The 16,847-nt window shown below is 54.9% G+C and overlaps 1 protein-coding gene across 1 annotated transcript; it reads left to right on the top strand.

The window, feature by feature from the left end:
* Positions 1–415: 415 nt before the first annotated feature.
* CD34 (CD34 molecule) lies at positions 416–16,190 on the top strand. Its single transcript, XM_063178144.1, has 8 exons — positions 416–819; positions 7,229–7,354; positions 8,216–8,484; positions 8,912–8,995; positions 11,576–11,723; positions 12,071–12,117; positions 13,108–13,272; positions 14,594–16,190. Exons 1-8 carry the CDS (start codon positions 771–773, stop codon positions 14,792–14,794), a joined length of 1,089 nt encoding a protein of 362 aa, XP_063034214.1. The 5' UTR covers positions 416–770; the 3' UTR covers positions 14,795–16,190.
* The last annotated feature ends 657 nt before the right edge of the window (positions 16,191–16,847 follow it).

Raw genomic sequence — 16,847 nt, 5'->3', positions numbered from 1 at the left:
TCCTGCCCTCCCATCCTGCTCCAGCTTCCATGCCAAAACTTCTTCCTTTTGGTTTTTCCCCTGCCCCAGACCTTCTCTGACCCATCTGCTTCGTGCTCCCTGTTTGACTGGAGTTGATTTAGTGGAGCTAATGGAGTCACTTCTGCTCAGCTCAGCGATGATTTCGCATCCTTCAGTTCCCTGCTTAATTTGCCGGGAAAATCTCTGATTCTGAAGCCCATTTCCAGCATTCCCCTGCTTCCCACGGTGCCAGGACCACGCTTGGGGCTCTCTGGGCCGGACCTGGGTTTCCCCACATCCCTGCTCTCCTCGGGCTGTGCTTGCTTTGCTCTGAAGGAGCTCAGCTGCAGTTTGGGCTGCAGTCCCTGCCTCCAGCTGCACCAGGCTGTGTCCCTGCCCTCCCTGGACAGGAAAGCAGCAGCCCTCAGGAAAGAGTTAATCCCAGGCAGCCTTTGGGATCCTTTGCTGGGGAGAGGGCTGATCTTTTGTTTGTTTTGAAGCTGCTGGCAGGAAAGCGGGGAGGAGAAAATTACCTAAGTGATAGCGAGGTTGCCACGAACTGTATAAAAACTGGGAAATCAAAGCCCAGAAACTCCACCTCGCCGTCCCGGAGCACAAGCACAACCCCTGAAGAGAAACCCACCCCAGCAGCTTCGAGTGATCTCAAAGGCTTGAACTCCAACCAAGCCGCATGAGCTCAGAGCTGCTGCGGGACTGAGCAGCCCAGGAGCTGCCCCGGAGCAGGGAAAGGCTTTGGGAATCCCACGGCCATGGAGTGGGGGCAGCTCCTCTGCATCTTCTGCCTGCTGGAGCTGGCTGGTGAGTACTGATGGCCCCGAGGCCGGGTGGCAGCAGGGACAGGGCGTGGGGCAGCTCCTGAAGATGCTCCTCCGGGAGTTTGGGGTTAATTTCCACCCCAAAACCTCAGAAAGGGACAGGAATGGGGATGGAACTGCCCAAAAAACTCCTGGGAGCAGCAGATGGGGGGAAGGTGCTTCTCCACGAGTTTGGGGTTCAGCTCTACCCCAAAACCTCAGAAAGGGACAGGAATGGGGGTAAAGCCCCCCACAAACTCCTGGGAGCGGCAGCTTGGGAGGAAGATGCTCCTCCAGGAGTTTGGGGTTGATTTCCACCCCAAAACCACAGAAAGGGACAAGAATGGGGATAAAGCTCCCCACAAACTCCTGGGAGCGGCAGACGGGGGGAAGATGCTTCTCCAGGAGTTTGGGATGGGGATAAAACTGCCCAACAAACTCCTGGGAGCAGCAGATGGGGGGAAGATACTTCTCCACGAGTTTGGGGTTCAGTGCCACCCCAAAACCTCAGAAAGGGACAGGAATGGGGGTAAAGCCCCCCACAAACTCCTGGGTAACACGAGGAGGCGTCCCTGCACACAGGCAGGGTGCAGCCACAGTTCAAGCTGTCTCTCAGCCTGCTCTGGTGTAAATGAGCCACGCTTTTGTTTTGTGGTTGGAACTAAACATTTGCTGAAAATCAAATGAGCCTCCATAAATATTAAAATCTCCTATTGCAGCTCTTCAAATATTCATCGTGCGAAGCGATGAATAGCAGTGCCGAGATTTTCTCTAGGTGCTACTTTTTAAAGGGTTGTGTTTTAGGGAAATATTATCATTTTTGTCCCAAACCCAACAGCCATGAGGTAATAAAAAAGGACTAAAAAAGTGAAGCAGCGCTCTGTGTGTTGCCTGGTGTGCTGGGACAGCAGCCAGGAGCCTGCGGGTGTCTCCTCAAATGTGATTTTTTCTTGCTCACACGAATGGGAGCGAGGAGATCTATTGCAGGAATTCACTGGGTTTTGTTCTCCTCTTTCACAGAGCTCCTTTCATGCTCCCCTGGCTGCCCAGGTAAATTGCTCACCTGAGCCGCTGGCTGACCCTCCGGTCTGTGTTAATTTGAAAGGAATTGAATAAAAAACCCAATTTTATGTGAGAAAAATGACATTCAGGGCTGTGTGGTTGGGCTGAGGCGAGCGAGGGTGTGAGACAAAGGTGTGAGGCAAAGCTTGGGCTTCAATCCTCCAGTTCCAAACCTTGAGCACAAAACAAAAGTGTTGGAAAAAGGGATAAAAAGCTCAGATTTTGGAAGGATAAAGCTTGTGGGCTGCAGAGGCTTTAACGCCTTGTGCAAAATGCGCCTGCCCGTCACTGCTGCAGGATATTCCTGCCTGCAAGGTGGAGGAGTTTGGCTTCTCCTCGGTGTAACTGCTGGGAAAAATCCTCCCTGGGGCTCTGCTGGTTCCTCAGCCCGTGGGGAGTCCCAGAGGATCCATCCAAGGCTCCATTTGAGCAGCTGCCCTGGAAATCCCAGCTCTGCTTTGGGCTGGGGCTGCTCCTGGCAGCGCTGCTGAGGGTGGAGCGGCTGCCAGGGCTCCTCCAGCTAAAGGAACGTGATTTACAGGGAAAATCCCACACCGGGACAGGGCAGGAGCCTGCAGGTGTGCTGTGGGGCTGTGCTGTGGGCAGGATGCAGTTTGGGCTCTGGGATGCTGCGCCAGGATCCAGCCCGGTCCAACTCCACGGGGAAAATGCCCTGGGAAAGCCCAAATCCCTGGAACTGCTCCCTCTGCCTGGTTCCGTGGGGCTCCTCCCCAGTTCCAAGGAAGGGTTTGCAGCCACCCCTGCTCTGCAGAGTGCTCTGCAGCTCCCAGCCCCTCCCAAGCCCCCGGGAGGATGCTGTGAGCAGCCTGTGCTGGAAAGCTGGGGATGGATGAAGCACATGGAGAGCTGTCCTGTGCTCGTCTCACAGTGAGCGCGGAACTGGGAGGCTCAGCTGTATTTGTACCTAATAAAAACACTTCACTCTTTCACTTAGCCTTTCATCTTTCTTCTTTATATGTTTTTCATTCCTCTCTGCCAACCTTAACTTTTAGAAAAATCCCTTCCCTTGCCATTTTCACACGTCCTTTCCCTCCTCCACTCCTTCTGCAACACTTACGAAAGTCCTAAACATCAGGAAAGGAAAAGGAGACTTTAAAGCTTCCAGCTGCTCGAGTTTAACATCCTTTGGAGGCTGCTGCTCCAGCCAGGAGAATTCCCAGCCCCGGGAAGGTGCTGGGCTGCCCCAGAGGCGCCGGCCCCAAGGCAAGGCTGGAGCAGCAGCTGGGCTGAGCTGGGGCAGCTCGGGGGGCTCCCCCGGCCCCCGGCCCCGGCCCCACACCCACATCCTGTCTGGGCCAAGGAAAAGGGGGAGGGGAGGCGTTTTTATCAGATATTTCCAGAGGGAAGAGGGCTCCACCCGCTTGAATTCCTGCCACATGGCTGGGAGCTGCAGAGGCATGAGTAATGCCGGCTGGAGGGCTTGGAGGGGCTGCTGGGGGGAGCCGGGGCTGGCTGCGGCCCCAGGGCTCTGCATCCCAGCCCGGAGCTGCCTTCCTGCATCCCTCAGTCCATTTGCCCTCCTCTCCTGCATCCCTCAGTCCATCTACCCTCCTCTCCTGCATCCCTCAGTCCATTTACCCTCCTCTCCTGCATCCCTCAGTCCATCTACCCTCCTCTCCTGCATCCCTCAGTCCATTTACCATCCTCTCCTGCATCTCACAGCTCCATTTACCCTCCTCTCCTGCATCCCTCAGTCCATTTACCCTCCTCTCCTGCATCCCTCAGTCCATCTGCCCTCCTCTCCTGCATCCCTCAGTCCATTTACCCTCCTCTCCTGCATCCCTCAGTCCATTTGCCCTCCTCTCCTGCATCCCAGAGCTCCATTTGCCCTCCTCTCCTGCATGCCCCAGCTTCAGAGCTCCTTCTGTGCATCCCAGCCCAGAGCTGCCTTCCTGCATCCCTCAGTCCATTTACCCTCCTCTCCTGCATCCCACAGCTCCTCTCCAACATCCCTCAGTCCATTTACCCTCCTGTCCTGCATCCCAGAGCTCCAGAACTCCTCTTCTGCATCCCAGCCCAGAGCTGGGGAACAAACTCTGTTTATTGCAATAATCTCTGTTAAAGGCAGAGCTGAGGAGCTGCCCTGGTGCCCAAGGAGCCCAAGGCTGAGCAGAGGCTTTGCCAGAGGTGAACCAGGGGATCTGAGGCAGGATCAGATCTCAGGTCCTGCCCAGAGGTTCCCAGTGGGATTCAGCTCCCCCAGTCCTGTTTGCTGTGGGTCAGGACTGGGATGCAGTGATGGAAACTTCCCTCCTCTTTCCTGAACCTTTGCCACTGCAGAGCTTTTTTGTGGCCCTGGCTGAGCGCTCAGGGATGAGTCTTGGAGCAAGTTTACCATTTATATTGTTGCCTTTTCTTTATTCAACCCAAGATCCTTCCTAAGCCTCGTTACTAAAATATCTTTAAAAAATCATTTACTTTTTAAACCCTGGGTGGGTGAACACAATGGGTGCTGGGAAGTGCAATTTTCTTTCCCATCTCTGCATGGTTTTGCTCCTGCACGTGCTTGCATTGCCAGGTGAAGATTTCTCCCAGGTTAATAAATAGCTTGGCTTAAACTCTAAACCCTCAATCCTAACAAACTGACAAAGTTTAATAAAGTCATTAAAAATGCATGCTGCAATAAATAACCCTCTTCAGCTGAGCACCACGTGGATTATCCAGCCCACATCTGCATCATTATTTATCTCATGAGCCCAAAGATTTCATAAAAACCCCTGATCCATGTTTTGTGCAAAAGCTCCTGCACATGCTCCAAGAAAGCAAGAAAAAGAAATCCAAAGTGACAGCTCCTCTGCCAAACTACACTGAGCAGCAGCCAGGCCTCCAGTCCAATATTCAGTGCTGAAAGGGCTTTGATGAGGAGTACCTGGGGTGCTCTGCAAACATCTGGAGGAGTTCAGAGGTGCTTGGGTGGCTCTGGCACTCGGGGAGGTCACGGCAGGGCTGTGTTGTGAGGATGTGAGAATTCAAGTTGTGCCCAACAGAGCTGAGCCCAAAGCCTGGCCCTGCCCAAAGCCTGGCTCTCCCCAAAGCCTGGCCCTGCCCAAAGCCTGGCCCTACCCAAAGCCTGGCTCTGCCTCTGGGCTGCTCCCTGCTCTGGGCACCAGTCCTGCCTCCTGCTTTTCATTTGCTAAAAGTCAGCAGGAAAACTCAGTGACTTCAGCAGCTGGAACTGAGCTGCCTTGGAGAAGGAGCAACTTCTCCCCCTGAGCTAAAGCTGTGCCAGAACCCAAAGTGCAGCTCCAGACACCTGCACTGAGCCTCAGCAGGGCCCCCAGAGCAGCTGCAGCCCAGGAGGGGTGGGAGGGATGGGATGGGATGGGATGGGATTGATCAGGATGGATCAGGATGGGATGAATGGGATGGGTCAGGATGGGGTGGATAGGATGGATAGGACAGGATGGGTAAATGGATCAGGATGGGATGGATCAGGATGGATCAGGATGGATAGGATGGATCAGGATGGATGAGATGGATGTGATGGATAGGATAGGATGAATAGAATGGGATGGACAGGATGGGATAGATCAGGGTGGGCAGCAGCAGTGTGGGCAGCCCCACAGGACCAATCTGAGCCCCACATTTCCCCAGCCTCCCCCAGCAGGACCAGCAGCTCTGCCTCTGCCACCCACAGCCAAAACCAACCCCAGAGCCCTCAGGCTTTGCCCTTCCCAAAACCAACCCCAGAGCCCTCAGGCTTTGCCCTTCCCAAAACCAACCCCAGAGCCCTCAGGCTTTGCCCTTCCCAAAACCAACCCCAGAGCCCTCAGGCTTTGCCCTTCCCAAGCCCTCCAGGCTCTGTGGAGCTGACCCAGCCAAGAGCAGCCCCTGCCAGGCCCATGCCCAGCTCCCAGAGCTGTTCCCTGGCAGCAGATCCTGCCCAGGACCTGCCAGAGCTGCTCCATCTCTCAGGGTGGTTTGGGAGGATGAAGTAACTTTTCTCGGAGCTGGGGCTCCCCTGGGCACAGCTGCAAATGAAACAACACATTCTGTATGACTTTCTCTTTAGTGCCTGGATAAGAATCTTAAACACCAGGAGCCCTGGGGTAGAGACTGGAGCTGTTTGCTAAAGTGGGAATAGATCCTAGGGAGAGAAGCTGAGAAATGCATTTTCATTGACTCACACAGCTCATTGCAGGAGGAAAAGCTGGAAGTGTCATCTCTGTAAGGCAGCAGGAAGCAATATATAAACTTTAGGTTAGAACAGCAAGCCACCCTCCAAACATTCTGCTTTACCTCCAAAGATGTTTTTGCTCATGAGTCAGGGCTGATCCCAAGCCAGTGGGAATGTTTCTATTTACTTTGAGATTGTGCCTGCAACTGTAAATCCAACTTATCTATCCCGAGGCACACCAGTGATCTCTTCCAAGGCTTGGTTCTCCCCTCCCAGGATTACGAACCCAAACTGCTCTGAAATCCAGAGCTTTGTGCAGAGCTTTGTGCGTCCAGCAGCGAGCTGGGGCTGGGCTGGGGTGAGCACAGAGCCTGTCCTCCTCCTCCTCCTCCTCCTCCTCCTCCTCCTCCTCCTCCTCCTCTGGGAGCCCTGGAGCCCCTCAGGACTGCACCAGACTCTGCTGCTCATGAATGAAAAGTCTCACCCCTGAGCCTCTCTGCGAAAAACGCCAATCGCTTGTTTTTAAAGTTTTAAAAGTTTGATAGTAATAAAATGGCTATAAAAATAGTAATACAACTAGAGGAATAATAATTTGGACAATTTGAATTAGGACAATATGAGACAATAAAGACAAAGAGTTATGGACAGGCTGGGTACCTTTTTCTGGGCAACATTAGCCCGAAAAAGGACACAGTTAACAAAGGATTAACCCTTAAAACCAACAGCCTGTTGCATATTCATACACTTCATACATGATGCATAAATTCCATTCAAACCCAGGGTTCTGTCTGGGCAGTGTCAGCTTCTTCCTCCGAATCCTAACTTCGAGGTGGGAAGAAATTCGTTTATTCTGATAATGGGGCAAAAAATTCTCTTTCTCTGAAAGATTCAGGTGTCCTGCGGCTGCTATCTCGCTGCGAGTCCTTCCTTTTAAAGAAAGTATCCTGCATATCATCGTTTCTATCTTAACAATTTTTATAACCTAAAACTGTATTTAACACACTACTTAAGAGAACTAACACACCATTAACACTAATTTTAATTAACTAATTCTGCGTTAGTTAACACGACACATATAATATTCATTTGAACTTTTGCCAAAAGCCAACCGTAAAACGCACGCATTTTCCGCGCTCTCCAAGAACGTGCCGCAGGGGTTTCTTTGGGAGGGCAGCTGCACCTTTCCTGCTCCTGAGAGCTCCTCTCCCCACAGGCTGCGCTGCCGGGAGCACCACGGCCACCCCCAGCCCCACGGGAGGGGACAGCAGCCGGGGGACAGCGGGGGACAGCGCTGCCACCACGGCCACGGGGGACAGCAGCAGCGCCAAGCCAGCCTCTGGTAACCCCTGCCCGGGCTCCCTCTGTCACCCCTGGGAGCCCCTGAGCCCAGAATTGGATTTGTAGGGTGCTGGTTAAGGCACGGTTTGTGCTCTCACCAAAAGAGCCTGAGCGTGGCCACGAGGTTTAATTCCACCCAAAAAACCCCACCTGGGGTCACCCAGCCCAGGCGCCTCAGCCCCATCCTGGTCAGAACAAAGAGCTCAGGGATGTTCATCTCTCCACACGTGTTGGGGGAGCCACCTGCGGGAGCGCCTTTGGGAGGAGAGGATGAGGGGGAATGGCTTTAAGCTGGAGGGGGGAGGTTTAAATCAGATTTTGGGCAGGAATTGTTCCCTGGCAGAGGCTGGGATGGAATTCCCAGAGCAGCTGGGGCTGCCCCTGGAGCCCTGCAATGTCCCAGGCCAGGCTGGATGGGGCTGGGAGCACCTGGGACAGGGGAGGGTGTCCCTGGAATGGCTGGGGGGACGCTGGGTGGGCTTTGAGGTCCCTCCGGCCCAAACCAGTCTGGGGTTGCAGGATGGGAGCCCCAGCTCAGGCTCTGGAGGGATGGGAGGGTGCAGGGAGCCTTTCCCTGGTGCGGTTTGGGATCAGAGCCTGCTCTGGCAGCCTCGGGGCCAGGGAGGAGCTGGGGATGATGCTGGGGGTGGCCAGTGTCACCCAGAAATGACCCCACTGTCCCCCAGCTGCAGGTGTGTGTAATTCGGCAGAATTAGGCAGAATTAGCAGAACCGGGGCTAATGAGCTTTCCCTGGAGAGCCAAAGGCTCCTGGAGCTGCCTCTGACAGATCAATATCTGTCACACACTGAGCTCACAGGGTTCCTCCTGAGCCCTTCTCTCTGCATTTCCTCCAATCTGCAGCCACCGCCACCTCCGGGGCCACCACGGCGTCCTCAGAGCTCCTTGGCCAGCTGAACAGCAGCCCCCAGCCCAGCCTGGCCCCCACATCCCTGCCAGGCTCCTCCCTGGGCCCCCAGGGCAGCCCGGGGGTCCCCACGAGCCAGAGCCCCCCGACCCAGCCCGGGGACAGGGCAGAGACCTCGGGCACCCCCAGCCCTGCGGGCACCTCGGAGCACCCCGATGTCCCTGGAGCCACCACAGCCCTGCCCACGGCCAGCAGCAGCGCCCAGGTGAGGAGGGGGTACATGGGGAGGCTGGGCTGGGGCTGGCACCCCAGCAGGGCATTGACACCCCAGCATGGCATTGACACCCCAGCATGGCATTGACACCCCAACATGGCCCTGACACCCAGCATGGCTCTGACAGACACCCCAGCAGGGCCCTGACACCCCAGCATGGCATTGACACCCCAGCATGGCCCTGACACCCAGCATGGCTCTGACACCCAGCAGGGCCCTGGCACCCCAGCATGGCATTGACACCCCAACATGGCATTGACACCCCAGCATGGCCCTGACACCCCAGCATGGCATTGACACCCCAGCATGGCCCTGACACCCCAGCATGGCCCTGACACCCCAGCAGGGCTCTGGCACCCCAGCATGGCCCTGACAGACACCCCAACATGGCTCTGACACCCCTGTGCTCTCCCCCCAGCCTGCCATCAGCTGCCACAGTGCCAGGGATGCGGGTGACACCGCCGGGGCCATCTGCCTGCAGCTCAACGAGTCCAGCACCTGCGTGAGTGTCCCTGCAGCCCTGGGGTCACCCAGACCCTCATGGGGCTCTTTGGGGTGGGGGGCTCCAGCAGTCACCCCTGGGGGGATCCCAGAGGGATCCCAAAGGGTTCCAGGGGAAACGCGCCCCCCCAGCTGCACAAATTCTCCTTTTCCCTTTGAGATCTGGGCTCAGCTCGGCTTCTAAAGCGTCTCCCACCGTGTCCGACAGGAAGCTGCCTTTGTTCTTCTCCTTCCTCTTCCCTGCTGGAAACAAAAGTGCCCTTTTTTGTCTTGCCAAGTGCCCTAGGAAAGAAAACAGGGCATTGCAAGGAGCTGCTCGGTGTCACCAGCAGCTCCCGAGGGGACTCCAGGCTCTCTGTGACCATCCTTGACCTTGAGCACCAAAAATGGGGAATTTGTGACAGAACAGGGGGGTTTAAGCTGGAGGAGGGAGGTTTAAATCACCCACCGGCGTGGGGGGAAAAACCTCTCCCACTGGATATTCATTGGTGCAAAGAAATTAACGTCAATATGATTGGCAAAAGTTTTACAGAAATTTAATGAGGCACATACACGCATCTACTTATGCACAGAGTCAGCTTACAAAGATTTTCATGTGTCTTTTCTGATCTGCTCCCATGCTGACGGCCTTGTCTTCTTCCTTGCTACGGATACGCTGGAAAATCATCAATTGTTATTTATTTTATTAAGTCAGCTTTGCTGCAGGCCGGCTGTGCGGCCCCTCCATAGCAGGGCTGTCCCCTCAGCAGAGCCCTCCCCAGCCCCAGGTGGGACCAGGCAGCTCCTGGAGATTTATTAAAAATATGGATATTGATCTAGTACCGATATCCAACGGTGATGGACAAAAACTCTCTGACAGTTTAGAGCTAGAAAGTGGATGTTTATTGTGGGATAGCTCCCAAATACACACTGCAATTTACAGATGATTACAGAGTCCTTTTATCTCTACAAGTATTGAATGCCCAAAACACAAATGCATATTCATAACTTTGGTACATCCCATTCCCCACTTCCTATGGTAATTAGTTCAAAAGCTATTAAGCATGAGCAGTTTGTTCCTTGAAATGGGTCAGTGGTCCCTTGCATGGGGAGGGGTCCCAAAATGAGGAAGTAAATGAAATCTTCCTCGTTCTGGCCTTTATATAACAAATGAACCCATTGGTAGAACTCCCATTCCTCGTCTTCAATTGGTTTCAGAACAGAGGAGTCCAACAATTGTCTTATGTTCCTAAAAGCAATTGTCCCATCTTCCTAAAAACAATTGTCTTATGTTCCCAAAAGCTATTTATCAATTTCAATATTCTTCATTATAAACCCAGCTAAGCAAACATCGTGCTGACAAGCAATCAATTATTAGTTAACCACTAACTCTTAACTTCATCAAGGCCTATCCATTTATTTTAATTCACTCCAATAAAGCTTATCTCTAACTAAAATCTCAGCTCCTCTAAAATCTCAAAGTTCCTTAAAGTTTCTGTCTCGCTGGCAGGACCTGGAGCCAGAGCAGAGCAGCCCTGGCAGGACCTGTGTCCCTCTCTCCCCCTGGCCTTTCCCGAGGCAAATGAGCAATCAGCTGGCACCGGGAGCTGCTAATTGCAAAGGGAAACTCTGACACTCCGATGAGTTCTTTCCACAGCTCAGAAAGGAAAATACACACTTGGGTCTCTTGTTCCATCTTGGCCTTCCTCCCCCCACCCGAGCCAAGCTCTATAGAAACAGCTGAAAGTGATTTGTTTGTTGTTCTCCCGTGGAGGAGTTTCTGGATTCTGGCACTTCCAGAGGATGGAGGGACCTGGGGATGGCTCTGGGCACAGAGGAGGGCACAGAGCAGGACAGGACAGGGGGATTCTCCCTTCCACAGCCCCAGGGTGGGATCCAGCCCAGCATGAACATATTTAATGTGTGTAAGGGCTCAGCGGAGCTGTCTCTGGCTCTGGGGTGGGCACAGGGGGGCTGAGCAGGGTTTGGCAAAGCTGGGCTCTGCCTGCGAGCCTGGCTGTGCCTGAAAATATCCCCAAGGAGAAATCTCATCCTGTCTGATGCAGAAACCAGCCCACAAAGGCTGCAGATCCTCACTCCTCTTCCTCTCCCCCCCCCCGCCCCAGAGTCAGTGCAGCTCTAAAATGTGAGAAATGTGGTTTTTTACCTAGCCTTTGATCAGCAACCTAGCAAAAACATTGAAGACATTTCCTAAACAGGAAGGCTCAATGCTTCTTTGTTATTTCCCTCCTTTCCCAGCCCCTGCCTGGGACTCCAAAACAATAGAGCTCTTCAGTTGTTCCAGCCCAAAAACTGGGGAGACTTGCCATGCGATTCAGAGCCTAAATTTAGCTTTGTTTAAATGCCATTTTCAGGAGTTGCTAACAATACCTGCATTTAATTTATTCTCATTAAGTTAAGACATGAGAAATGAGCACCTCCACCTCCAAGGTGTTGGGCAGGGGAGGGTCTGACACCCAGCTCAGCTTTGCGGGACACCAAAATCCAAATGGGAAAGCACAACACCTCCACCAGGATGGCCGAGGCAGAGAATTGCTCAGTTTGCTTGGACTAATGGCTGCTCTCTCCGAAATTTTGGCAGGAACACTTTGTGGAGAGGAAGGGGTCAGATTTATGGCAAGCAGTGTGTGAAAACAGAACCCACAGCGTGGAGTCCCCCTGTGAGATCAAACTCACCCCATCCAGCCTGGACAGGGACTGCTTGCTCCTCATCCTCAAAGGGGAGAAAGGTCAGTGAGGGCATTCCTTGGCTCAGATCATGGTGTGGGCAGCGGGACAGGGCTCCTTCCCTGTGGGGCAGGGCTGTGAGGCAGATCCTGGGAGGAGAAACCTCTCTGCAATTCTGCTCCTTCTGCTGGGCTCCTGCTGCACCCCTGGGTCTGTGGAACTGCCTCAGGAGCATCCCCTGTGCTCAGCCAGGCTCCTTGGTGTGCCCTGAGCTGCAGAGGGGGTGATTCATGGCTGGAATGTGTATGTGTGCGTAAGGTCATGAACATTCAATGTGTGTGACATGTGTGATGGATATATTTAATGTGTGTAACGTGTGGGATGTGCTCTCCTGTTTTGAACTTTGCAGATCCTGACAAACTCCTGAACACGCTCCAGAAGTCCCACAGGGAAAAGGTAAATCCCTTGAGAAAATTTGGCTGCAGAATGTGCCTGGCCAGGGGGCTGAGAGCTGTGGCTGCTCAGCTGAGGCTGGGGACGTGCTGAGACTGGGACCTGCCTCCAGTCTGGGGGTGCCTGAGGAGCGCAGGGACCCCTGAAGTGCCCAAGGCCAGGCAGGGCAGGGTTGGAGCCCTGGGGCAGTGGAAGGTGTCCCTGCCATGGCAGGGGTGGCACTGGGTGATTTTTAAGGTCCAAACCAGCCTGGGATTCTGTGATTGGAGCTGACCACTAGGGATGCAGCACAAGAGAAGCAGCACAAGCTGTGCCATGGCTCTGTAAATGCTGAAATGTTTTCCCAGCAGAGTTAGACCCAGCAGTAACTCTCAGGATGCAGTTGGCACTCAGATTCTCCAAAGTCCAGGCTGGCATTAATGAATTCCTCCCCCAGCCCTCCCCTGAGGCTAGCACTGGCTGGGGCTGAGCCCCAGGTGTGTCCCAGGGTAGGAACAGCAGAGCTGAGAGAGCTCAGCCAGGTGCTCCAAGCCCCAGGTGTGCTCCAGAGGCCAAAGTTCCCTGTGCCACAGGAGACCCAGGATGGAAAGGAGCCTTTGAGGGCTGGGGCAGCAGAGCTGCAGTGCTCACAGCGATCTCAACCAGGTGCTCCAAGCCCCAGCTGTGCTCCAGAGGCCAAATTCCAAAGTTCCCTGTGCCCCAGGAGACCCAGGCTGGAAGGAGCCTGTGAGGGCAGCCAGGGCTGGGGCAGCAATGATCAGAGACATTTCAGGCAGGTGCTCCAAGCCCCAGCTGTGCTCCAAAGGCCAAAATTCCAAAGTTCCCTGTGCCCCAGGAGACCCAGGCTGGAAGGAGCCTGTGAGGGCAGCCAGGGCCGGGCCAGCAGGGCTCCCCAAGGCGGTGACAGCAGCATTGTTTGAAGCCTGTGCAGCAGATGCGAGCGTTTCCTGTTTGTCCCACCGGCGGCTCTCTGTGCTGTTGTGTTTTTTCCAGTTGGGAATAGCATCCCTGCAGAAGGAGGGCCCCAGGGGCCGGCGGGACTCGTCGCGGAGGACGCTGATCGCGCTGGTGACCTCGGGGCTGCTGCTGGCGCTGCTGGGGCTGGCCGGGTGTCTCCTGATGCGGCGGCGCAGCTGGAGCCCCGCGGGACAGAGGCTGGTCAGTGCTTACAGGTGGCAGAGCCCCGGCTAGAGAGGAGCCCGGGGGGCAGCACAGGGGGATCCCCACCCCCGGGGCTCTGCACTCACTCCCTGGGTGCCCCCAGCCTGGGCAGGGCAGGGGCATTGCACAGGGAGAGGGGGAACCTCTGTCCTCTCCAAAATCAACTCCTGCAGCAGCAGCAGCGCTGCCCTTTTCCCTCATATCTAACAGGTCTAACACTTCTTTGTGCTCAGCAGCCAGAGCTCATCCAGCAAGACCCCTCCAGAGCCCCTGAAACCTCACGAGTCTGTCATTAACAGAGACACCCCATTAATTCCCATTCCTGTGTCAGTCCCGTGTCTGTACCCCTGCTGTAATAAAGGAAACTTCTCCCCACCAGCCACGGTAATAAAACATATCAAGAAAGAAAGAGGCAGAAATTTCCTATTTCCATCCTCCCCTCCCCAGGCGGGCTGGCCCTGAGGACTCCTCCCCTCCAGTGATTTCTGGGGACATGACCCTGTGTAAAGTGAACCCAGGCCATGATTTCCCCATCCCTGCCCAGCATGTCCTGGAAGGCCATCGGGGCATTTCCTGCCCAGGAAGGATTTCCCCAGAGCTGGGAAATGCTGTGTCAGGGGCAGGGACACTGCCTGGCATCGCTGGGGCTGGCAGCAGTGGCACTGTGTGCCATGGGAGCCCCTGGCAGTGCCCAGCTCCAGGTGAGGCGTGTCCAGCCCACCCATGGAAAAGAGACTGAGCGGAGTCCAGCCAGGAGAGTGCTGGGTGCTGCTGAGGGGATTCCAGCTGGGAATTGCCAATTCCAGGGCTGAACAACATCTGGGGAATCCTTGGAGGCCCTGGCTCCTCCAGGGGCACCTGCTCCTCTCAGCAGCAGCAGCACCCAGCCCTGCAGAGCTGCACACACCTGGCAGCGAGCTCTGCACTTCAAAGGAAGGGAAGGGAAGGAAAAGAGACAATTTCCATCATTCCCATTCCATGGTGATTTTTTTCCTTGGCCAAAGCGGCCAGCAGAGGTTCTATCCCAAGGCAAGGGTGGCTCCAAAACCTGGTTAGGAGAAAACGGCAAAACCTGACAAAAAGCTTCTCTTGCAGGCACTGCAGGAAAAACCGCAGCTCCAAAAACCGCAGCTCCAAAATCTGCGGTTCCTGGGTGGTTTTCTTGCTCCACGTTGGTTCAGGCCCTCTTCTCCCCTTCTCTGCCCTGTGTCTGTCTGTCCCTCCTGCCGTGCCCTCTGTCTGTCTGTCCCTCCTGCCTGGCACCGTGGGCAGCCCCAGCCTCCCTGTCCCCGTCTCACCGTGTCCCTCTTGTCCCCAGGCTGAAGACCCCTACGACACGGAGAACGGCAGCCAGGGGAACACGTTGCTGATGTCGCCCTCGCAGGAGCCGGCGGAGCCGCAGGAGAAGCCGAACCCGCCCAAGGCGAACGGGGGCAGCCCGGAGAAGGGCACGGGCCCCGCGGCCTCGCAGAACGGGCACTCGGGCCGGCAGCACCGCCCCGCCGACACCGAGATGTGACCGCGCCCGGAGCCCGGGGCTCGCAGGAGGGCTCTGCGCACCGCAAACCTTCTGCATCCTCATCATCGTCCCCGCGAAGGACTCCAAAATCAGCCCAAAGCACCCGGAGAGACAGAGCTGCCAGAGAGCGGCTCCTTCTCCTCCTCCTCCTCCTCCTCCCGCTGACCGCACGGGACAGTTTTGTGCAGCTGTTCTCTGCTTTTGTTGTCAGAAGAACACCGGGACAAATGGCAGCGGCCTTTGGCCTCCCCAGCTCTCAGGCAGAGGCAGAGTTTGGCTCCGGGCAGCCCAGGTTTCTGGCAGCAATATGTTAGGGCTGTCCAAAGTAGTTAAATTGGGATTGCAGCGACAAAAGCCTCTCAGGTTTCAGATAGTTTTGGTTAACAGAGTTGTTTATAATCTCATCTTTATGTTTAAGTGCAGGACTTCTTCCTCTTCTGAGACCACCAGGCATTTAACCCCTTCCTGTCTTTAGGGCTCCTCTATTTCCTACCCCAGCAGAATTTGCTGAAGCTGTGCGTAAAACTTCCCACATGGAACTGAAGGCTGAAATGTCAACTTCTTTCTCTTTGAACTCTACCAGGACTGTGTCCCAAAGGTTTTTTAGGGGGGAAAAACCTTCCCCAGCTTCCTCCTGCCAGGGGCTGGGGGCTGTGACAGGCAGAGCCGGCAATGCATCCCTTGGGTGAAATGGGGAACACTGGGCAGGGCTCTGTGGGTGCCTGGGGCAGGAATTGGGGCAGGAGAGGCTCCAAAGGGCTCCCAGGGGGATGGGAGGGAGGCAAAACCCAGCTCTGCAAAGGGCAGAGCTCCTCTGATTGCACCAGAGCTGGGACAGGGGCACAACAGGGTTTCACTGTGGGAAACACCAAACCAGGAGCAGGAGCAGGTCTGGCCCCTCTCTGTGCTGATCCCAACCCAAGGGAAGCACTGCAGGACCCACACCGAGCTCCTGGCACCTCAGTGGGACCCTGGGCAGGTTTGTTCCCCATCCCAAGCACATTTTTAGGGAGCCAAAGCCCTGGTTGTGCCAGCCCAGGAGGGGTGGTGCTCAACACCAGCACCAGCAGCAACCTCCACACCCCAAAATGGCCCTTGGAGCTGATCTACCCTCTCACCAGTGAATTCATCCCAACCTTCTCTCAGTGCTGAACACCTGAGGGAAGGGATTTTATCTGGTACAGTGCTCAAAGCAATGACAGCAGCATCCATCACCACCTGGGGCTGGTTTTTTTTTTTGTTTTTTTTTGTTTTTTTGGGGGTTTTTTTTGTGGGTGCAAGAGTCGCTTAAACACAATTAAAATATTCCAGGCTGTTTGCTTTGGTGTGAATTGCTTCTCCCAGATCTCGTTGTAAATGATCCCGGTTGAAAAAGAAAAATAATTAAGTACTGAAAGCCGGTTTCTCCGTTGTGTCCTTGGAGCAGCAGCAGTGCTGATCCCTGCGGGATGTGTGGCTCTGGCTGCTGCCAGCAGGGTGGGAGGACAACGCCTCTCACGGAGGTTCTTTCCCAGCAGAAAGCCCATGACTAAAGGCTCTGGCTTGCTCTGAGCACATTCCTCTCCCAAAAAACGTCTGCAGGATGAGTGACGTGCAGTAGGCTGCTACACCTCCTTTGTTTGATTTGTTTTTTGCGTTGTTTTTTTTTTTTTTTTTTTTTTTTATGTTTGAAACGCCCAGTTAATTCCTGAGAAAATAAAAGAGGCTCCAGAGTGATGTGCTGGGCTGGGGTTTGACCTGGCAGCAGGGAAGCTGCACCACGGCAGGAATTTCAACATGGAAAGGGTGGCCAGGCCTTGGCAGGGGCTGCCCAGGGGGGTTTGGGGTCCCCATCCCTGGAGGTGGCACCTGGAGGTGGCACCAGGGGGGTTTGGGGTCCCCATTCCTGGAGGTGGCACCAGGAGGTGGCACCCAGTGCTCTGGGCTGGGGATTGATGATCCTGGGGGGATTTTCCAACCTCAGTGATGCTGGGATTCTGTGAGGGCTCCCCTCACTCTGCAATACCCAGCAACATTTCCTGCCCCAAAAATTTACAGGAGAACACAGGGAAGC

Source organism: Melospiza melodia, chromosome 28, assembly GCF_035770615.1.
Source record: "Melospiza melodia melodia isolate bMelMel2 chromosome 28, bMelMel2.pri, whole genome shotgun sequence".
Classification (NCBI taxonomy): Eukaryota; Metazoa; Chordata; class Aves; order Passeriformes; family Passerellidae; genus Melospiza; species Melospiza melodia.
This window is presented reverse-complemented; position numbering and strand designations above follow the sequence as displayed.

Excerpts from the sequence above, each read along its gene's own strand:
- CD34 (XM_063178144.1), top strand. The coding sequence starts at position 771 with ATGGAGTGGGGGCAGCTCCTCTGCATCTTCTGCCTGCTGGAGCTGGCT. Across the intron at positions 11,724-12,070 it reads CATCCTCAAAGGGGAGAAAG|ATCCTGACAAACTCCTGAAC; the intron begins GTCAGTGAGGGC and ends TGAACTTTGCAG. Across the intron at positions 13,273-14,593 it reads GCCCCGCGGGACAGAGGCTG|GCTGAAGACCCCTACGACAC; the intron begins GTCAGTGCTTAC and ends TCTTGTCCCCAG.